Source organism: Heliangelus exortis, chromosome 4, assembly GCF_036169615.1.
Source record: "Heliangelus exortis chromosome 4, bHelExo1.hap1, whole genome shotgun sequence".
NCBI classification, from domain to species: Eukaryota; Metazoa; Chordata; class Aves; order Apodiformes; family Trochilidae; genus Heliangelus; species Heliangelus exortis.
In genome coordinates, this window is record NC_092425.1 from 10,916,437 (window position 1) to 10,939,898 (window position 23,462).

Sequence of the window (23,462 nt, forward strand, 5' to 3'; positions counted from 1 at the left end):
TCTGAAGAAAGGAAGGAGGAAAAAGCAACAAAGCATTGAACATGTAAATTGTTAAAGCAATTAAACATGTAAAAAAGCCGAACAAGGCTTCCCTTTATAGCAGTGGCTTCTAGTCCTGTTATTCCTGTGCCTTTAGCCATTGGAAGCTTTTAAAAGAAACTTCATTCATGACATCAATGTCTAACAGTGGTACTGAAGGTGAGGCCACTGCTGTGCAGAAGAAATGCCAGAATTCAGAGCTTGTTTCTGACCACACTGCCCAGCCCTGCCACCTCACTGGCAAATACCCAAAAGGGGAAAGAGAAAGAATAACGCAGAGGGGGTAAAACCAGCTTGTGTTTGTTGCTGCCTGACTTCCCACAGCAGTGCTGGAGGCAGGCAGGGAGTGCAGGCACATCAGCCAAGCTTGTGCTGGCTGAGCTGGGAGGCCCAGGCTGCCCCAGGCTGGCAGCAGTTGTGCTGCAGAAGCCACAACCTTGGCAAGCTAAACAAGGTGTATGCAGAAGGTAGAAAGAAATAGAATATGATGGCAAAGGCACCGGAGGATGAGTGCTGGAGGAGCTGAGAATGTCTTCAGCAGCCCAGCATTACATCCCCAGCAAACCTTTCCAGTTCTTTGCCTTCCAGGCTATGTCAAGCCATGTGTCAGGTCACAAGCTTTCAGGGAAAGGCATCTCCTCCACTGGATCACAAGATGGGGGAATGATTGTGGCTCCAGGCTGTGGCTGGTGGGGAGGAACCAGGACCTAGCAGGACTTTTTTCAGGGCAGAGATCCCCTCTAGCTACAGGCCCACGCTGGAAGGAAGCTGTGGCTCTCCCAGCCCATGTGAGCTGCAGCCTGGGCTATTGGAAGCTGCACTTGCTCTGTGGGAGCTGCTGGGTCTGCATGGGTGCAGTGGGGAAAGGTAAAGGTGCCCTGTGAGGATGACTGAGGCCCCTTGATTCCTGGTGTGGGAATGGTCCCACAATGACAGAGTTTGTTTGATTCATCCCACTTGCTTTCCTGGCGCCAGAGTTAAATGAAGGACATGGAGCTGGGTGATGGCTGTAACAGCCCATCTGGTCCTATATTTGTGTTCCCAAACTAGCCCTCATTCCCAGAATGTTGGCTTTGGATAATTGATTTTGGGGCTTTCCCACCTCTTATTTTCCAGTCAGTCTTATTTGCCATGACTGTGTTAGCTGGCCATTTTAGTTTGGGCTAATACAATAATTTTTTTTTTTCTTCTGCTGACCTGAAAACCTATTTTGCACAGCAGGCTGAATTGGACTGCCCCCCCTTCAATCAATTTATGGTAGAGGCTTCAATGCAGACCATTAATCTTAAGCTAGAGTGTTTGGATAACTTATTTAATATTGGGGAAGGATATACCAATACCTACCTCTGATTTGTAAATTAGCTGTGGGGTTTTTTTGTAAATTTCTATTTATGATCTCCTTAAGCATATTAATTCAGGTTGGGTTTGGAACCAGGAAAACGATAAATTATTCAAAACTCATGATATTTATAGGGAATGATAACAGGGACTGGATCAGCCTTCCATGGCACTATAAAGATGGTATGTGCTGTGTATTTTCTTCTCCAGAACTTACTTCACAAGTCAGCAGTGACACATAAAAGTCAGCAGCAATGATGAGGGCACCAAATTTCTAAGGGCAGATTTCTAAGGGCAATTTCTAGCCTGTTCTTTTTGTAATAAAAATAAACAAACAAAACCAAGCACATAACAACCTCCACTCCCATCTCCCATGTCAAAAGACATATAATAAAAGTATTTGAAACAGGCTGGGAGTAACTGCTGCGGGGGTAAAGTGCAAGACTGTTCACTGAACTACAAATCCATTTCCTCTTCACTAGGGGGAAGAAAACCACATTCCAACATTCAACACGTTAAGAAAACAAATCTCAAGGGAAATGTTATGAATTTTTCTTATTTTCCTTGCCACCATACCACTTTTTTGTTGTTGTTGAAGAAGCAGGATTATTTGCAGAATATCAGCAGGCAGCTTCTCAGAGTTAATTATGAGAGAGGTGCACTTTGAAGAAATCTCTCATTTGGAGGGGTAGATCCCTGTGAGATCCCTCCCTTGACCATGAGGTATGTTATGGGATCAGTTCTGATTTGAGAGTATGAAGCCCTTAGTAGTGACTGTAAATGGAAATAGTAATATGAGTAATACTTTTTGTTCTGTTCTACTGTACTAGCTTTTGATTCTTGACATGAGCAAGGAAAAGCAAGCAGGAACGTGTTGACTGCATGCTTCTGGGAGGCTGCCAGATTGGTTCTGGGGGTGCCACTCTTGAGTTTTCTCTCTTGATTTTTGTCTTAACTGTGTCTGTGTTCCAGTGGCAGAAACAAAAGGCTTTGGATCTCCTTGTCGTGGGAATGAAATATGTTGCTTTTTGCAATGGGGGTTTTCTAGGCAGTTTAAAAAAGAAAACAAAGAAGGCCCAGCCAAACAGAAAATAACACCCCTCCAAAAATGTGCCTGAAATATCTGGCCTTTTTTTAAACTGCAAATCCTGCTGTGCAGATGCTTCCTTCTTCTGACCTGCTGAATGTTGGCGTGAAACTGGAACACAGATTGTTCTCTCTCTTTGACAGTGTTCAGCACATGTTGAGGGACTCAGAGGAGCAGTATTTTGGCATAACCACCCAAAATTCTAACACACATCGTCTGATGTTTCATTTCAGGTTAAAAACTGGATTACAACATACTTTTTGCCCTGTGGGTATCACCCAGGGAAACCAGGCTGGATCTGCCTGATGTATTAAGGCAGTCTGGCTAAATGATTGCTAAGTAGAAAGTGAATGATGGATGCAGAATCTGTATTTTTGACAGGAATTTATCTTACGTTTCAATCATACTAAATGATTATTAAAACTATTTACCTCATCAGTCTAAGAATGGAATAAATATTGCATTCAGGAAGATGTGCTTAAAGAGCTTAGAACATTTTAAACTTTTAAAATAACTATATCTGTCCTAATTAAATCAGAGTAGCACAGACAGTATTTAAACCCCACATTTTTTCTTCTTGATGCAAATGGACCTTTGTGTCCTTTTATTTGTAGGAAGCTTTGTTAGCCTCAGTTAGCTGAAATACTTGCATATGATTTGTTTTTTCAAAAGAAAAGATACACTGTATTTAGAGATGCAAATACTACCTTGTCTGCAAAAACCACCAGCTGTTCTACTGGAAGACAAAGCTAATTCTATGTTGCTTTACTTCAGTAGGGTCTCTGTATTCACAGGCATCTTATTAGCAACCTTCTCTGCTTAGCTGAAAAATACCAATGCCAGATTTTTTTCCTTTGGAAATAGCCTAGAAAAATCTAAATTGATCTGTGGTTTGGTGGTTTTTTTTGTTTTTTGTTTTTTGTTTTTTTTTTTTTTTTAAATAAGTGAATAGATTAATTAAGAGAATACACCTTTGTGTTAATGTTTGTACAAAAGTTGAAGAGACTGTTAGCTTTGAGTCCCGTGTTCCTTGAATCTGAGTGCACTAATTGCTGCCTTAAATATTTTACTTAAGTCTGAGTCAGGTAAAATGTGCAGCTCTGCAGCAGGAGAAACTGCTGCTGGTTTGTGTGTCAGTAGCACAGATTTCTGAAGAGCTGCTTTGCTTCTGCTTTAAACATCTGGAGAGGGACAAAGAGCGTTTGTGTGCTCTTTTGTTGTTGCTGAAAGTTGGAGCAGGGAAGAATTGTGTTCCAAGAAATACTCTCGAGTCCTGGAAAAATCAGGACGGGCTCATTTAGCATCGGGCTTTATCTCCTTTATAAACGAAAGTGCTTTCATTTCATCCGTGGCGACTGTCCTGGCAATGGACGTTACGTAATATTTACTCTCCCCTTCAGAGTTAAATCCTTTTTTTCTGATTTCCGAGCAATATTTGCATATGTATTTCTTAGCTGCATTGACATGCCAGATGCACAGTGGTAGCTGTCTCCGCCTGCTAATCCTGTAAAAACATTCTGGTGCCCAAAGCCTCGAAACAGCTGATTGCTGAGTAGGGAGGAAAAAAAAAAAAAAAATAACCCAGCGAATCTCGGTGCAGCTCTCTGCTGCATCCCTATCCCACAATCCCCTGCACCATTTGCTGCAGTCTTTCTACCCAGGCTGAGTGAGAAAAAGATGTGCTAAATAAAGATTGATTGGTTTGAATCCTGAAGGGGTCTCCCCCTTGTAAATGACCCGAGGGGAAAGAAAAAAAAAAAAAAAAAAAATTCATGACCACTTCACTGGGCCTCCTCTTATTCTTCCATTTTTCTTTCCACCTGTCCTCTTCATGGAATGGAACGGCATTGCTCAGAGCACAAAATACATTGTGCATCTAATAATGACCCTGCTGGTGTAGGGATTCTTAATCAGTTTTACGCGTGAGGCTTGAAATATCAACAGATGATGGTTTGCTCGCTTGGATTACTGCGGAACTGCAGCTCCGTCCCTGCAAGGATTTTATCCTCAGCACTGCACTGATTAAGCTATTTTTCTACAAAGATGGGTAGGTCTAAAATGCTCAAGTTTGCTGACTGCTATTCCTGGTGGCTGCTGCTGGGTTGCTCCTTCTGGTTTTGGCCCCTGGTTGTTCCATTATGCTTGTGCATGCTCTAAGAATGAAGAGGGTTGCTGTATTTTCAGCAAGGCACCGAGCTGATTGCAAGAGTGGGAGAGAAAGGATTGCAAATTTAGCTTATCGAGCCTTTTACACAAGAGGACTTTGTGGCAGCTATGATTATTAATTTGCTCAGGATGTTCTGTGTCAGCTAATTTTGGGGCAGCTGCTAGAAATGGCTTGAATCTGTTCTTTATTCCTGAAGACTGTGGACAGGCTATATGTATGTTTTAAGGACTTTTAAACCCCAGCCCCCCCTCTGGTCCTTGTAGCAACATTATTGAGGTTCCCCACCCTTTCTTACGCCTCTCAAGGCCTGACTGATCCTTTGTAAACGTTGCCATTGGAAACCTTTTCATTCATAATACATGAATAGACCCTCTGGGTTGTGAATACCATTGATAAGGGGAGGATGAACAAGCTGCGAGCGATTTGTGCCCCTCAGGCTGTACTTTCAGGCTAGTTGCAGCTCTGGATGGGTGGAGTTCACTGACAGCAGTGTATCAGCATCAGAGGATTCTGCACTTTTAGGAGCAAATCCTGGGAATTTAATAGTCAGTTATAAGTTCCCCAAATGCTTTTTTTTTTTTTTTTTTTTTCTCTGTTAGTTATAGCCACAGAAACTAACAGAGAATTGGGTAACTGTTGAGGAATTTCAGCGCTCGTTCGAAGGTACCTGTAGCAAGGCTGAGCCATCGCTTCATTGATCTGAAACAACTCCTTTGGAACTGTTATTTGCTGTAGCCTAACTTTTTTTTTCTTTTTCCCTTTTCTAACACTAGAGGAAATTCTTTTCCTATGGGTGGGGCTGCACCCTGACTTTCGTTCCTGAAGGTTTGCATGCGTAGCAGCACATGGCTTTCCACTACCTTAGAGAGCCATTGTTATGTCCCCTTTGCTGTACAGCAATTTTTTTGAATGAAAAGCAATAGGAAAAAGACCAATGTTACTTTTGGGATGGCTCAAAGGGATGACAAAGGGTTATACCTTTCACAGCCCATTTCTGTGCTTGATTTAGCAAACCTTGAACGGGGCTTCCAGCATGTGCTTGTTACAGATATAAATGGGTGGGGTTCTGTGTCTTGTGTGCTGCAGTGTTCCACAAACCTTAAGCTTTGCATGTTTAAATTATGAAGTATGAATATACAGAGTAGTGATTCTTAGGCTTATTTTCAAATCTCATATTTCAGCTGCTTTTTATTAGGTTGTGAGACAGAATGAGACCTCCAAAAAAGAGCTCTGGCAGTTTCTGAGCTCAGAAGATGCTACTATACGAAAAGAATGTTTTTTCTCGTAGAAATAGTGTTACTTTGTGAAATCTCCTACTGGTAATACACCTGAAACTTACCTTGCTGTTTTTGTGGAATTGCTGGCTAGCATTGCAGTAAATCAGGTAAAAGCAGTAAAAGCTGTGTTTGGTCAGATTCAAAAGAATCATCTAAAATCTCCAGCTTTTCAGCAAATAGTCTTTGACTGTGCAGCTGCTTTCATTGAGGGGCAAAACTGTCCTTCATTAGCTACATCTCATCATCACATTCATCCGAATTGTATCAGAGGTGGAGTTGGCTTGGGGAGTCTGCAGAATCCTGGAAATTCTATACTCAAAAAGCTTTTTAAACTGAACCACTTGTGTAGTAAGTTGATGTACTTGGTAGTGGCCGAAGCCTGAAAGGTACTAATTTTCAGGGTCATGATTTAAATCTGATTTATGTAAACGCAGGGAATGGGTAACAGTCATGGTCTTCTGAATTCCAGACAAAATAGCAAATATTGAAATCACTTATTTCTGAATTGTTTGTTGTTTCTTTCATTAACGGAGCTTAGAGTGTGAATATTTGAAGATTAAAGTAGATGGCTTGAGCTTTGTGTATGAAATGCTAAGAATCACCAGATTTTGCACCGAGGTTGAGGGAATATAAAAGACTAAGATGAAGATCAGATGAAATCAATACGAAATTTTGCAGGCAGCAGATTTTTTCTGTGTAAACACTATATAGTGATAGAGCTGAACTTGATGGCAGAAAGATGAAATTACAAAAAATACCTGGTTGTTAGAGAACTTTCCTCTATTCAATTACAGAATCACAGAACCACAGAATGTTTTGGGTTGGAAGGGAATCTAAAGACCACCTTGTTCCCACCTCTCTGCATGGGCAGGGACACCTCCCACTAGACCAGGGTGCACAAAGCCCCATCCAGCCTGGACTTGAACACTTCAGGGGATGGGGCATGTACAAATGACAGGCAGCATTCACTGGAGACCTATTCTTTCATATTTTTGGTAAAATTTTAAAATTATTTTAATTTTTTCTCCTTAGTCTATAACAAAAATTTATACAGTTCATAAGCTATCAGTGTCCTTCTTATCAAAGAAGTCTTCCTACTTCTGATCATCCTGCTTGTTTTGTTTGTGTCCACACCCTAAATTTTGGGTAAGAAGAGTTGGAGGCAAATAGAGCTGCATTAGGGTGAAATAAATTCTTTTGATTAAGTTCTTTTGAAACACATCACTGAAGTTCTGCATGTTATACTGCCAAATGCATGAATGCATTAGTGAATATTTAATTGTCTGCTCCTTCTACTATCTTTTGTGAAAGCTAGGTATTTTTGTTCCACTTCTTGTAAAGCCATTTTTAACTCAAGCTTTTAAAAGGATCATGGGTTCCTAACTGATCTCCGAAGGTTTGTGTGTGATTTATTTAAATAGGTAAAATTAATTTATGTTTATTTAATATTCATATTTTATCTTAATATGGAGAAAGAAGTTCTTGAAGTCACGCATTTTTTGGGTCTTGAAAATGCATATTTGTGAGTATTATAGCAATTATTAACTATGCAGATTCCCCTTTCTTGGAAAAAAGGGAACAAAGGAAGCTGCCGTATTTTTCATCGGATTACATGTCAATTACTGCTGCTCTTGGGTATTTTGGTTGTGAATAACTTTATGCTGCTACGATTTGGTGGCACAGAGGTGATTCCCCTGGAAACTGTAGTGAGAGAAGTCAGTACAGTGTGATCCAGAATCACTGTCATTATCCTAGAAGTAGCCATTTGCTCCATGTAGTAAGTAAACCATACCTGCACAGCTAAATACACAGCTCAGGAAGAACAGCATGAGTTCAGCTCTGCCTGACTAGTGTGCCATGCATTCAGCACAGGAAAAAAAAAATCTGGTGTAATGCTGCCAATAAAATACTCCAGGTCATGCAGGTCAGCGTGGGATAGAGCGACCTCTGGATGAGCGCAGTCGGCACGAAGGTGGAGGGCTTGTTATTTCTGTCTTGGGAAGCCTGAGCTGCCCTGAAGCCTCACATCAAATTGTCTGAGATGGATGACTGAAAACTGGGGTAGAAAATGTTTAGGGGGGAGTTACTACCCACAGTGAAGGAGCCCCTGCTTCACTGTGGCTGTGGGGTGACGGGCAAGAAGTGCTGTGAGAGGGACATTTTGGTGGGCTCCCCGGGAGCCACCCTGCACATCCCAGTAGCCCAGCCTGCTAGAAATGCTGGTGGAGAGAAGGTCTTGCTGGGCCACCCAGCCAGGGCCTTTGCTTGTCAAGTTTTCTTGAACTACTTTAGCAAGCAGTTTACTTTTCCCTGAGGTTGCATCCTTCCTTTTCCTCCCATCTTCTCTTCCCACATATTCGTTCTAATGTCTATAATCTGGTTCTTCAGCTGAAAAGAAAACGAGTTTTTTCTTTCCTTTTGCCTTCTTCCAGGACAGGAGAAGTTCCAAGCCTTCTGGCATTCCTTTAAGCTGCAATTTTAATTCTGTCAGTACACTGTTTTCTTACCCTTTTACTTCATGCTTTATATGCCAGGATTAAGAAGATTGTTTAGTCCTAGAAACATGATTCTTACTACTCTTTCTGCCCAGAATGCCTTTTTTTCCTTACATTTAATCATTTGGATGTGCTTTTTTATCCTTCACACTACCTTTGCTGATTCTGAGCAGCTAGTAGTTGCTGCTTCTTTGCTGATTTCTTTTATTGTGAGAATTTTCATTTCACCTACCTCACCCCTCTTACTGATGCAGAATTTCAGCACTCTCACCCTAAGGACTGGCGGGTTCTGGAGGTTCCTTCTTGGGGGCTTCCTGGAGTCCAAACCTGCCGTGTTTTTGGGAACACCAGCAGTGATAAGGGAAAAAAAACTGTTGGGTGAACCATTTTCTGTCTGTGATGCAGCCATTTGGTTGCCTGGTGTAGTTCTAGTTTAAGCATCTTGCCAGTGATATTGTAGATACAGGAAATTCTGTGTTTCTTAGCACTGGCTGAACCCACTGGTGGAAGAACATTTTTATTGTGGGATTTCTTTAAAACCAGGCAGCCCTGTAACTGTTTCAGTCCACAAGCAACATGCTTTTCTAGAATGCCTGCTCAGACAGAGGGTCTATGTGGGGGTGTTATGGATTTGGCTAACTGTGTCTGGGGCTCTCATCACTGATAATCTATTTTAGAAGTTTAATTCTTAATTATTTTGGTTTTACATGGAAATATGAATTCCTGCATAAGGATGAAACGTGAGCGAATTAGGCTTTTATTTTATTATTTGATGGAGTTGATGAGTCTTTTTGTTGTTTTTTTTTTTCCTTCTCTTTTTCTTTTCCCCATTCCAGCAGTGTGCAGGCTAAACGGGAACAGGACCCATATGTCAGTGGTCTAGGATGGCCAGTGAAGGCTCCAACATCCCAAGCCCTGTGGTCCGTCAGATTGACAAGCAGTTTCTGATTTGCAGCATATGTCTGGACCGCTACAAGAACCCCAAAGTACTCCCCTGTCTGCACACTTTTTGTGAGAGGTAAGTCCTTTCCTCATGCTTCTGACTAGGTATTTGTCTCTTGCAACAGGCACAGAGCTCTGCACCCTTTAGCGGGCAGTCTTGTCATGTTAAGGTCCAATAATGTCTGGAAAGGTGCTAGAAATGTAGAAAAACACTGTAGAAAAACATTTGTTTCAGGCAAGAAGAGTAGAGAGGAGCAAATTGTTTGCAGTAGTCTCACCCTGTATGCAAGAATAAATAAAAAGCAAATTAAATGAAGCTAATGAATACAGTTACAACGCTGTGAAAGATGATGGAAGTAAGAATTTGGACCTCAAATTAATAGCCTCAAATTTATACTGATCAGTCTATGATTAGAAACAATAAAGACCTTTCTTTGTTGATTTACCAAGTAGAGAAATAATTATCCCATCCTTCAATGTCCAAGGGTTGGACATGATACATACATTATTAATAAGCAGTGCTTAAGTGTTTTCATTATTCTGCAGCTTGGTTGACTGAAATGGAAAAACTCTGAAAAGAGATGTGATAAAACAGCAAACAGCCTTCTACTGCATTCAGCTGAATGAACTAGATATACCTAGTGGTTCTTAAATGTTATGTTATCTGTCAGCTGGTGGAGAGAATACAGCATCTGCAGAAAAGTTATCTGAAGAATCGTTGCTTAGAGTTCTTTTATCTGATGATGGGATGCAGCTCTGTGGATTATATAGTGAATGGCATAAGAATTATAATAAGTGGTATTCTGTATTAACATTTAGTTCAGGAGATTGGTGTGCATGTCTGATTTTGCACAGGGTGCAAGAAAAATGATGGATTTCAGAGTGTGTCAGATGAAATGTTCTTTTGTAGAAGAACAGGAAGTCCCACCTTTACTGAAGTTAGCAATGAAACTCTCACTGAAGCTGGTGAAGTCAAGATTTTTACCACCATTTCTTAAGTTTCTTGACTTCATTTCACCTGTAAATTCTAAGGTCATCTTCTGATTTTCACTGTAATCCTCTTATGTTGATCAGGTTATGGAGAGAGGCTGGAAAAACTCTTCCAGTCCACTGCTGATGTAGAAAGCCAAAGCTCTCCTTTTGCAGAGCCCTTACTGGGAGTGAACAGGGGAGCTGCTAAGGGAGGATGAAGAAGGGTGCTATCAAACCCCACAGAAGTGGATAAGTGCTGTGTAGCAGCATGAGGTTATGCTTGCTTAGTTAGCAGCTCATGAGGAGTTGGGTGTAGCACTGCTCCCCTTTTATGCTTCTGGAAAGCCTCACCCTGCAAAGCTTCCTGTGCTTATGGGGCTATACTGAATTACTAATTGCAGTTAGGTGTTGCATGCCCAGCAGTTGCTAATTTGATTTTCCAGGCCAGAAGTGGCACTAACAATCACCTGGACCAGTCTGCTTCATATTGTTGATCACAGAACCTTGCTGTCAGATTTATAGTCTCTGAAAAACAATTTTACTAAACCACCCCTTCCAACAAAGCAAACCCCCACAAACATAAATCTCCTCCAAAACTCCCTTTCACATAAACTATGATAACCCAGGCCTTGCTTCTCTGTGTAGTAAAGAGAGCTCTGTTGATTCTGGCTACCTGCCAAATAACTTTCCTAATTGAAATAAATGCAAACATTTCCATTGGTTTCATTGGGACCAGGTTTTAGCTCTGAAACACTAAACCCACAAATAGAAGTTAATAAAGGAGATTCTATTGGAAAGACAGAGGGTCAGCCACCGGTTACTGAGTTAAAGTCAGAGGCTTGGATACTTGCTGCAGTAACTTTATGTCTGCCAAACTTTATCTGATAATTTATCATTTTTACTGTCCTGTGAGTTGGATGTGGTAGATGCCAGGAAGCATGAATCCACTCCAGACAAATATCTCAAAGAAAGGCACGTAACTCTTGTAATGATGTAGCTTACAGAACTCTTTTCATGTGTCAGAGGAAAAAAAGATTTAAAGGGGGAAAAAAATGTCCAGAACCCCTTGTATTTCTGAAACCTGATGTACCTTTCCTTTTGTAAGTAGGATCAGCACTATTTCAGACCAATTCTTAAAGTGAAGGGAGGTTTATTTCTCTTTGATGATACTTTGCCTCTCTCTTTCTCCTCTTCCACCTCCCTTCCCCATAGGTGCTTACAGAATTACATTCCAGCCCATAGCTTAACCCTTTCTTGCCCCGTGTGCCGCCAGACCTCCATTCTGCCAGAGAAAGGGGTTTCTGCACTCCAAAACAACTTCTTTATCACCAACCTGATGGATGTCCTGCAACGAACACCAGACAACAGCATTGAAGAGTCCTCCATCTTGGAGACTGTCACTGCTGTTGCTGCGGGCAAACCACTCTCCTGCCCCAATCATGATGGAAATGTAAGTTGAGATGGACTCCTGTGGTGTGTACAGTTACTGATATGTACTGACTGGTTGGGTTTCTCGTGGATATTTGGTTCTAAAAGGATACTGAAGGAACTGGAATCACACTATTTCTTTGATTTTATAATATGTCAACAAAAGACAAGCGATTCTTAAAATTTCACTTGAATGTTTTTAGTGGGGCATGTTAAAGTAGTCAGGGTATTATTTTGTCTTACCAATCATCCTCTGTGATACTGTCCTTCAGCACATTTGGTCAAAACTGTTGTCCTGCAAGTGCCTTTGCTTGCAAGTGTGTCCTGCTTGTGCCTTTGCCTCCTTGGGATGGGTTTCCATATCTCTCTTACTTGTAGACTCAACTATTGCTGTGGGAATGTGTGAGCATCAGGGACCTCATATGCTTACCTGACCTGTACACTGAGGCAGTGTCAAAATCTATGTGAGCATGCTAATGTAAAGCCAAGTAAAAGGGAGTCCTAGCTCAGGATGCTTTGAGTCAGCACAGGCTAGAAACAGAGAGCCTCTATTTATCCTGCAATGTTTTGTGCATCTCATGTACCAGTCCTTACAAGCTGCTTTGTTTTTTCCCCAACCTACTTTTTTTGCCCAGCATCCCCACACACACACACACCCCTTCAAATCATACCAGTGTGTTCATTGGCAAGTGCTCCTGGCTGAGGAAGTGTCCCCAGTTTACTACAAGAATAGCTGTGATTCTGCTTGCCTCACCATTTTCAGTGCTAACCTCTGTGGCTTCATGGTAGCCATAGGAGTTCCCATTTCATAGCCAGGCTTAGGCAAACGTGTAAGTAGACCATGTTGCAAACCTGAGCAGCACTGTGTTGTAAAGTGAATGTACCAGTATTTTAAGGTAGCTTTCTGGGAAAGTTTTATTTGATACTCAGTTTAGGTATGTCAGTTGCACAAGAATAATTCAGCTAACAGGTAGTGATTTCTTTGGAAAGAAAGCACTGAGTTCCTTCTCCTTCACTGGCCTGCTAGAATTAGGTGGACTTGTGGAATTGATTTGCTGTACAGCCTGGTTAATGAATAACTGGTGTAACTTTTTTAACGTGTACTATACCTATCTGTGAGTGGTGGTTACTGATTAACACATTCCTAGTTTTTATTTGCATGTGATTGGTTCGCCTCAAAATGAATCAAAGTTCTTTCCTGATATACCCCTTGTTATAGGAGCCATTTGGTTGTGGAATGTAGAAAACAATTCAAAATGAAGAAGGTATTATTTGTTTTGCCTTTTACATTATCAGCTGATGATACTTTTGTAGAGCTCAGGAAAAAATGGTTTGCCTACAGTTAAGTATACTTTGCCTTAGACCTCTCTGAGGACTCCTATCTAGGAAAAGGTGAGTTTGTTAGACCTCTGAAACAAACTTAACTTGGCTTGCCTTGAAACATAGTGTGCCTTTTAGGATGTTGAGTGTTGCATGATGGGAACCTCTTCCTACTTCAGTAAGTGTCTGGGAGGGCTGGGGACAGGCTGAGGATAACTCCAATGTAAAGCTTTGTGGTTATATAACTATGTGGTTATTCAAATGTGGTTTTAGATCAGGAGGACTTTTGATTTGTGATAGCCTTTTTCTTGAGATCTTGGAAGAAACTTCCCTTCTTCTTGAACTTGGAAGGGCTGGGATGAATGTGCATTGGGTTTGTGAAATCTAATTCAGAAGTACCTGTATCCTTGATAGTGCCAGTTACAAAGTTTCTGTAAATTCAGTTAAATTACAGTTGTGAAAATATGCATGGGTCTCTCATTAGATCATCGTGCTGAAATATGCTCATCTGGGTTAAGGTGGGAGTTTGTGGATAGGATTTCAGAACCAGTAGTTACTAATTCACCCTTCATTACAGCTGATGGGAATGCTATCATTGACTTCAGTGGAAATACAGCTGAAGCTGGTGTTGGATGCTATAATATACCCTACCCAAGGGCCACCTTCAATTTGGGAATGAAGAGCTCAGGCAAATGTTGGGGGTTTTTTTGGTTTTTTTTTCTGAGATGTTTTGTAAAGCAAACCTTCTATCATGAAAGACTTTCTGGGAGTGTCACAAAATGTGATGTTCACGTTGGCCACTGAGGGGAGAGATGAAAAGCCAGTAATACCTGTCTGTCTGTAGTCAGAAATCAATCCTACCTGATTAAGAAATACTAGACAAAATCCTAGGAAATCAGCTTATCTAGGCACGTAGAGCCTGAATCATATTAATGTTAGTTTTTCTTTCTCTTCAGCTAAGGCACAATCCAAAGATTTTAATAGGAAATGAAAGCTGCTTCACTCCAAACATTTTTAACTTGACTGAGGCAAGGGAAAATATTTTTGCTGAGACATAGACATTAGGTCTTTGTGGTCTGTTGGCTTTTACCATTTGAGCTTATGTGATTCCCTGGTGCTTGACTACGAGGAAGAAATGTGCTTGAATTCAGGGGCTTTCAATACAGTCCACCCAGAGCCTCTCCCCTCTGAAAAATGGTTGATGCAGATGACACCAAGTTGAGTGGGGAAGAGGACAGTCCAGAGGGAGAGTCACCCTCCAGGAAGGTCTGGAGAGGCTGGGAGAGTGGGCTAACAAGAACCTTATGAATTTCAATGTGGACAAGTGCAAGGTCTTGCAACTGGGAAAACATAACCCAGGAGTGCAGCACAGACTGAGGTCCACCTGTCTGGAAAGTAGCTCTATGGAAAGAGACCTGGGGATCCTGGTGGACAACAAGCTCAATATGAGTGAACAAGTGTGCTGTGGTGATAAAAAACAGCCAGCAGGATGCTGGGTTGCATCAACAAGGGCATCACCAGCAAAGACAAAGAGGTCTTTCATCCCAATCCATTCAGTGCTTGTCTGGCCACACCTGGAACACTGTGTTCAGTTCTGTCCCCACTACACAAAAAAGATATGTACAGGCTGGAGAAGGTCCAGAGAAGGGCCACAAAGATGATCAGAGGAGTAGGAAGGCTGCCATACAAGGAAAGGCTGTGAGAACTGGGTTTGTTCAGCCTGGAGAAAAGAAGACTTAGAGGAGACCTTATTGATATGTTGCTTTACTTAAATGGTGACTACTGAGGAAATGGAGACTCCCTTTTACAAGGAGTCACATAGAAGAGACAAGGATTAATGGCTGCAAGTTACTCTTGGGGAGATCCCAGCTGGACATCAAAAGAAAATTTTTCCCCATAAGAACTGTCAGATATTTGAATAATCTCCCCAGGGAAGTGGTGAATTCCCCAACATGGATTCTATTAACACTCAAGCTGACAAGATGTTGGGCCATTGCATCTAAACCATGTTCCTACCCAGAAAGGTTGGACCAGATGATCCTTGAGGTTCCTTCCAATCTGGCATTCCATTATTCTATGAAAAAGACTTAGGAGTTCCCTAATTAAAGAATTCTCCTTTTGCTTCTGGTTGCAACTTTTTGAAGTCTTTGAAATTAATTTATGTCCTAAACTTTGTTTAATTAATTTCTTTGAAATTAATTTATATCCTAAACTTTGTTTAATTCATTACCTCTAGGCACTGTAAGACTGCATCACATCTTAGTGCCTACCAATGTCACTGTCAGGCCTGAGAGAATCTACTACTGTGAGGCTGCTAAATTCAGAATTACTGGAGTAGTATTAATGGGGTTTGTCACTATTTAGAAGGTCTGCTTTTTTTTTTTTTTTTTTTTTTTTTTTTTTTCCCTTGCTGATATATTTGGTCTTACACAGTTTATTTGGAGCAGCTTTTAAATTTTCTCTTACATGGTCTTCTATGAATGGCCAACAAATTACTAAACCCTCACCACATGTGGTTCCCATGTCTTGTGAACTGAGATAAGAGGGAACAATGGAAATAAGCTGGAAAGGAGCTTATGAGAAGAAAATCCCTATTAATGCTAATAGCCATATGCAAATGATGGTGCTTACTTCTCCCTCCTAATTCTCAGAATGTCTTGGAGCAGCCAGTGACTTTGCACAGTGCTGTTACAAGTCCCTCTGCTCACCTGAAGCCAGCCAGTCCTACACAACTATTATGGTGTCAAGCAACATCCCTAGCACAGCCTTCTTTGTGCCCCAGCTCTGAGTGCCAGAAGCATCAACCAAATCATGGAAGATTGTGATGCTGTGTTCTGAATGTGAGAGCTGCCAGGGTCTTGCTTTGAAGCCTATACTATGTGATTCCTTATGTACTTTATTAAGCCTAAAATTCTTTATGGTCAAAGACTTCTTAGCTGCAAAAGAAAGTCTCATGCCAAATTTGCATATATGTGCATTATAGTGACTAGTGTATGATTTTGGGCACAGCACTTTTCTATTTCTTTCTTTCATGAATATATTCAGAATTTGGGGTATTTATTGAATGTAAAGATATATTTTTGGTCTCCAGACAGTATCTTACTGGGTACATAATAGGTCAAAACCATCTCCTCCTCTTTCAAGTGTAGATTGCCACTCTTACTGTAATCTCAGATATGAGGTTTTGATGGCTTTAAGGGATTAGTAATGTCATATGGAGATTTTTCCATGCAGCACATTGGTTAATTTAGGGTGCTTTTGTCTAGCAAATAAACATGGTGTTTGGTGAGCTCCAAGTTCATGTTCCACAGGTGGCCCTGTTATGTTAAACAGCCAAAGTTTATACTTTCTTTGGCAGATCCTTGGAGGACACTAAGGATTGAGTTAGTGAGGAGACATGAATGCCCTGGTTTTTTGAGTTGTTTCACAAAATGCTTGGGAGAGGCACCAAAACTTACTATTACACAATATAAAGATGTTTTTAGGGCCAGGCTTGAAATTCAACTTTCTGTTTTCTGTTCTGATGTTTTCTGGTGTAAGAAAAAGCATTTAAACCAGCATTTTCATATGAAATGTATAAAAATGCTGTCTCTTTTAGGCAATAAATTGTCAGTGTCTGAGAAAGGAGATGCTTTGTCTCAGATCTTGGACAATGAGTTCAAGACCCTACAAGATCTGCTTTGACTGATGTTCCTGCTGCCTTGTTTGAATTAGTCCTGCACTTTTCCAGGTGATGGAGTTTTACTGCCAGTCCTGTGAGACAGCCATGTGCAGGGAGTGTACAGAGGGAGAACATGCAGAGCATCCCACTGTGCCACTCAAAGATGTGGTGGAGCAACACAAGGCTTCCCTCCAAGTCCAGTTGGATGCTGTCAACAAAAGGTATGGAGATTCCACTTATTATTTTCTGTTTTCAGTTCTGTCACTGGCAAGCATTTCTTCAGTGGCAGAAAAGCTAAAAAACCCAAACAAACAACCCGCCCAGAAAAAAAAACAACCCCCTCCCCCACCCCAAAATGTGGGGTAGTTCTAGTTATATCTTCCTGAGTAGATGTACCTTTACATAAAGGACATAGAATGCATAGAATACATTTGCATAAAGGACAAAGGATCCAAGGTCTCCTTCTTGGAAATTCCTAAAGTTTAATGGGTGTCCACAAGGGAGGGCCCTGGTTTTGCTTTATTTTATCAAAACTACTATGTGGTTATAAAAGGAATGAACTGCTGGGAAATGACCAAATTTAAAACCAGCCTGCTGATGAGATTGTTTCATCAAAAGATGTCAGGGCAAGGGCCAATGTTTAATGACTTTTGCAACAGCAATCTTTGTAATTTAATCCTTCCCTCAGGCTTCCAGAGATCGACTCAGCACTTCATTTTATATCTGAAATCATACACCAATTAACCAACCAAAAGGCTAGCATTGTAGATGACATTCATTCCACTTTTGATGAGCTCCAGAAGACTTTAAATGTGCGAAAGAGCGTGCTGCTTATGGAACTGGAAGTGAATTATGGCCTTAAACACAAAGTAAGATGCATGTTTTGTTTCAATGAAAAGCTACTAATTTAATCAGCCAGTTTTTACAGATGATGCAAGATGCCAGTTTGACAAATTGCGTCTGAGATCCAGAGGAGAAATTTTATTTTTCTGAAATCAAGTGCTGCAGAACTTTGCTTGTGGGTGCCCAGCCTTGAAAACAGAACCCAGACCCTGGATGGGTAGGTGGCTCTTTGCTCATGGTGTGTGAGGGTCCAAATTAGCCAGGCATCTGCTGAAAGCCAGCATGCTGATGTGTAGAGGACATCCATGATGATACAGCCCAACTATTTCTCCTGCAGAACTGAGCAAGGCTTACTCTCTTGATTTAAAGCAGTTTTCAAGTGCCTGGTAATATATTTCATGTTGCATGTCCCTGGGCTGGAACACACATATATTGGAGGTGCATCTCACTTTCTCTGGAGAATGCAGAGAGTAATAGATTCCAGAGCTATATTCACTCATTTGCTTCCTACCTGGATGACTGAATGTTGCATTTCTTCCTCTCTTCTCCACCTTCCCCACCCCTTTTTGGATACTAAGCTTCAGAGGAAAATAAACCCAATTATGCCCTTTTACAAAGCTAAGTCTACAGCTTTGTGGGTAAGGATTTTGTTGAGGATTTGCCTGAATCAGGCAAATTAAAGAATTTAGTCTTTGTCTTCCTGGTCATCAGTTGTATGTTTTATATAAAAGAAAGGTCTCTTCCCTCAACGTAGCCTTTAAAAGAAAGACTGGAGTTTCAGGAGTGCCTGATAATATTCACATCTTTGGGCATTCTCTGCAATCACTGAGCAGCTTGAGCATCTCCAGATGTCTGAAGCAGAGGAATGCTGCATTCCAGGATCTGGAACAGGCTTGAACATTAGGAAGGTTCTGAACTGCTGGGGCTGTGAGAATGGAGGAATTTTAACATGTGCACAAGAAGTGTACTTTCAGGAACGCAGGGACCCCAAAGCCCTTTGGACACATAATTAGTCATTTCCAGGGCTAATTTGCAGCTGAGGAGCTTTTGGCATAAAAAATTTGGACTTAGATCCCAGGTTCATCTTAGAGTATCCGAGATGTCACAAAAAATCATTTTCTTCCAAGCAAATATACTTAGGGTGTGTACAAAGTTCACACAAGATAAAATACGATGTTAAATTGTCTTTTCATTGTTTAAGGGGATCTAAAACAGTCAAAAAACTATTTGAGTTGTAAGAGAAAACAACTTTTACAATGCTGCACTAAAGTAGTAAAAGAGGCATCTCTTTTGTTTGCATATAAAAAGAGCAATTGCAATTGGATTTTGCTTTTGAATGAAAAATAATTCAAACCCAAATATTCTATCATTCTGACCATGTATTTTGCAAAAATGAAAAAAGGACTGTTTTTTACTAAAAGAAACTTGGCAATTCAGTTTCTGTTGTCAAATGGCCTGAAAGGGACCTCGTGTAAATACTCAAAACACATTTTAAATGTTACTTATGGTAAAACTGAATATTTTCCATCTTTGTTGTGAAAGAAAACTATATTGGGAAAATAATGATTTTAAAACATAGCTGGAGACTGTCTTCCTTTTCAGTTTGTGGTTTGTTATCCCAAACATATGGGATTTTGTCATCCTGGGACTTAGCTATGCTATCTGTTTAACTCCTTACATCCTAGATTAAAGATGAGGCAGATCAGAAATGCCTGGTATTGTATCCTGAGGGGGTTACAGATGCCTAGAAAAACAGGTAACTTGAAATTTCAGAGTCTTGAAATCTCTTCACTCTGTTTTGCCTGCAAAAGACTGTGTGTTGTTAACACTTTCCCATGTCAGTAAGTCATCACCCTGGGTTTTCTTCAGTGAGTGAAAGGAGTTTGCTTTGTAAAATTTTGGATAAAAATGCCCTTATAATGCAGTGTCATGATATGGTGTGTCTCAGCAAGGGAGTAGTATCACAGCACTAAGTAGACCCAGGCTCTAAGTTTACTTGAAAATCAAATGAAATGTTTTGAAAATACTTAGTTTACAGCAGCTGTCAAGAAAATACCTTATCTGATACACAGTAATGTCTGTGCCCTAGTTCCTTGTAGGAAAATCACACCCCATGTATAACTGGGTATTTTGGTTTGGGGATTTTGTCAGTGGAGAGTGTGGAGGGTAGCTGGAATGTCTGGGCTTTTCTGACTGTCAATGTCTCTGCCATATTGTTATAATTCAAGGTTCCTGTTTCCAATTTATTGCAAAACTGGTTTGGAAAAAAAAGGTTAGCCTTGTTCCCAGCCCACACCTAACAATTTTGAGGTCAATATGGTTTTAAAGATTTTAGACTGAGGGCCAGAAATGAAACTCTAATAAAAACTCTTTCTCAATCTTAAATATAGAGTAATTAGCTGCTACCCACCAAAATTTCAGACTGCTCAACCAAGCTCTTCTCAATATTCACAACCCATCCTGTCCAATTTGCTTGGCTGCCTGCTGAAGCTGGGGAAGCAACTTACCCACTTCTGCTGGGGAGACTTTTCCTTCCTTCACTTATTTAGATCAGGAATCACACTTGTCCTCAGGATAGATGTACAGATCTTGAGATTGCCTTCTTGTCCATCTCCATGGTGAAGTAACCCAAGGTTTCCTTTGCCTCTGAAGAAATGGTTTCAAGAAGTTTGTTGCAGCCTTAATGGGCTTGATGATCCCAAAATATCTCTATCTCTGTGCACACAGCTCAGTTCCTGGTAACTATCTCAGTAACTGTGACTGCTGAGAGTTAGGTGAAACAGGGTTCAAGCTTCAACATTTTTCTAACAAAACCAAAGCACACGACAGGCAAGTGGGGCAATAATTCAGTTCAGTCTGATGATGGATCTGTGGAGCCTTGAAGACCCAAAAGAGGGTACATTTTCTGTGTTGCAGCATGATAGTCCAAGAACACGTAGCAATTAGTGCAGTGCTTTTTCTAAAAGGAAACTTCAAAGTAGACACTAAAATAAAGCACTATAGCTTGGCTTTCTGTGAAGGCCTTCAGATATAAAGCCTGTTGCTGGGGTAGTTCTTGTAACGTGATGCTAATCTGGTGTTTGGTGCCACACGCAGGTCCTGCAGACACAGCTGGATACCTTACTTGAAGGGCAAGAAAGCATCAAAAGCTGCAGCAACTTCACAGCCCAAGCCCTCAACCACGGCACTGAGACTGAAGTTCTGCTGGTCAAGAAGCAGATGAGTGACAAGCTGAACGAGCTGGCTGAGAGAGACTTCCCCTTGCAGCCCCGTGAAAATGATCAGTTGGACTTCATAGTGGAAACGGAAGGCCTGAAGAAGTCCATCCACAACCTGGGAACTATTTTAACCACCAATGCTGTTGCCTCTGAAACCGTGGCCACCGGTGAGGGGCTGAGGCAGACGGTGATCGGGCAGCCCATGTCTGTCACCATCACCACCAAGGACAAGGACGGGGAGCTCTGCAAGTCGGGGAACGCGTACCTCACCGCCGAGCTCAGCACTCCCGACGGCAGCGTGGCGGATGGGGAGATCCTGGACAACAAAAATGGCACTTATGAGTTTCTGTACACTGTCCAGAAGGAAGGGGACTTCACCTTGTCGCTGAGGCTTTACGATCAACACATCAAGGGCAGCCCCTTCAAGCTTAAAGTGGTCAGATCAGCAGATGTGTCCCCCACCACCGAAGGGGTTAAGAGGCGCGTTAAGTCTCCCGGCAGCGGCCACGTGAAGCAGAAAGCTGTGAAAAGACCTGCAAGCATGTACAGCACTGGCAAAAGAAAAGAGAATCCCATTGAAGATGACCTGATCTTCAGAGTAGGTAGGTCACTTCTTCACTGCCTATTGACATACTTAAAAACAATTCAAATCTAGCAGTTTAATTATCTTCAGGTTAAAACTGTAAGTAAAGCAACCTTCAGGTACTGGTAGTACGTTCAGGCCTCCTGACTTTTGTTCAGAGGTAAATTTTAATAGCACATGCTTGAGAAGTTCTGTTGGCAGCAAATATTTAACTAGAATTTGGGTTGAGAAATGCATGCGTTTGATCAGGGATAAAATATTTTAACGCTTCATCAGTACTCTGCTAGGCCTCATAAAATGAAAATAAGATTGATGCCTTCAGATTAGATGAAATGGAATTTATCTGAAGAAATTCACATTTACCACCAGTTTCAACTGGAATATACTGCAATATAATGTACTGCTACTGCACAGCTGCTGCTGTGCTCAAATAGGACAGAACTTTTCTTAAAACAACATTCATTGCAATCTACTGTAGCACAAAAAATAAGGATTTGCTGAAATTATATCCTGTATTTAAACAGTTATTAAAACAGTTCAGTTTGAAAAAGCATAGGAACAAAATCCTTCTCCACTTACAAAATATATCACAAAACCACTCTAACATGGTAATTGATCTTAAAATATTAATAATACATTAGTTAATGTCTAAAAAAGCGGAAAAAAAATTTAAAAAATTAAAACTGAAAACTACAAAGGGAGAACTCATCTTGTAATTATATTACAATTAATTCCCTAAAAGAATGGTGAATTCCAGCAAGCTCTAGAAAAGGGAGGAAAAATGGAGGGAGAGTTGCACTAGGACAATAAATACTAAGTAAGTTTATATTAGTTCTTTCATAAGTTGAATGGCCAGGAGGCAAGAAGGAATGCAAGATAACTCATTCTTTAAAACTATTGCCCTAAAAATTAATCTAAATAATTAACCTGGAACTATATATGCTGTGGTGATACATACTTATTTCTTTAAGTCAGTATAGGACAAAATGACAGTTTCCTGTATTTGCTTTTTTTCCTCGATATCTGGATATGTTTGGTTCTTTGTATAGTAATGTTATCTCCAAACCTGTGTACTTCTGCCTGGGAAAAATATAACATCTTGGTGCCATTTACTGTGATTTTTCTTTCAGGTCTTTTGATGTACTCTGTTTTAAATCTATGTGATAATAATTCATCATTTTGAAAGGCTGTACCCTGGGATATTGTATTTATATCATGTTGTCTTATATAATTAGATAATTCTTTTCACTTTACACCACTACAGAAAAATAGCAACTTAATTTTTAATATGTACAAGTCAGGATTTCATCAGTATGTGTTACCAGGTTTGACAAGCAGTTGTCAAGGTGACTTTCCCCTTTGTGGCAGAGGATGGATTGTGTTTGATCCTGGAGGGATTTTTAGTGATTCTATTGACAATTCATCTGGACACCATTTGTCAGCTGGTTAACCCTGTCCATCTGATTTCTAAGGGGTTTCTAAGCGGTTCCTTGCTTTGATAGAGAGTCCATGCAATAACATCATGGTTTTGTATCAGAAAATCCCTTCAGCAGGTATGCTTTGCTTACTGAATGGGACAGTACATGGTAAGCTTTGGAGCAAGCCTCTCATAAGATGCCCAGCCTTTCCCAGATGGCCTGTGCATTTCCTAGTTAGGGAAATGATCCCATAAATGTAACAACTCCAAGCTTTTTTTTTTTTTCACAATGATATCCAGTTTTACTGTCACTAAGGCTAAATTTTATAGTGACTGATGAGTCCAAAGTTGAAATATGATGTAGAACAATTGATACTGAATCAAGCCAGCCCTCCTCAGCAGTAACCATGCTTCATCATCCAAAGCTGATAGGTGACCTTTGTTGTATTAGTACCCAGGCATGGCCTTTCCTCTGGCAGGAGAGTGTTCTTGTTGCACTGTTGGCAATCCCATGGGGACAGAAGCCCTTCAGAGTGGTCAGTGTCAGGGCCCTGCTGGAATGGAAAGGGACCTGTGGCTCTTCCCAAATGGAGTTTGATTGCTGGTGCTGGTACAAGTGGCAGTGGGTGTGTATAAATGAAGAGTGAATAATTTTTGAGCCCTGTTTGAGATAGA

The 23,462-nt window shown here is 40.9% G+C and overlaps 1 protein-coding gene across 23 annotated transcripts in view; it reads left to right on the forward strand.

The window, feature by feature from the left end:
- The window catches only part of TRIM2 (tripartite motif containing 2), a 110,873-nt gene that overhangs the window by 62,406 nt on the left and 25,005 nt on the right, over positions 1 to 23,462 (forward strand). For 15 of the 23 annotated variants that reach the window (XM_071742975.1, XM_071742981.1, XM_071742979.1 and 12 more), the window contains 5 exons: positions 9,240 to 9,421; positions 11,530 to 11,767; positions 16,796 to 16,947; positions 17,415 to 17,595; positions 20,666 to 21,389. In XM_071742975.1, coding sequence (XP_071599076.1) covers positions 9,288 to 9,421; positions 11,530 to 11,767; positions 16,796 to 16,947; positions 17,415 to 17,595; positions 20,666 to 21,389 — 1,429 coding nt within the window. In that variant the 5' untranslated portion in view covers positions 9,240 to 9,287. Of the gene's footprint in view, positions 1 to 3,910; positions 4,512 to 9,239; positions 9,422 to 11,529; positions 11,768 to 12,930; positions 13,138 to 16,795; positions 16,948 to 17,414; positions 17,596 to 20,665; positions 21,390 to 23,462 lie in introns of those variants that run through there. The other 8 variants (XM_071742986.1, XM_071742985.1, XM_071742974.1 and 5 more) reach the window with 7 other exon arrangements.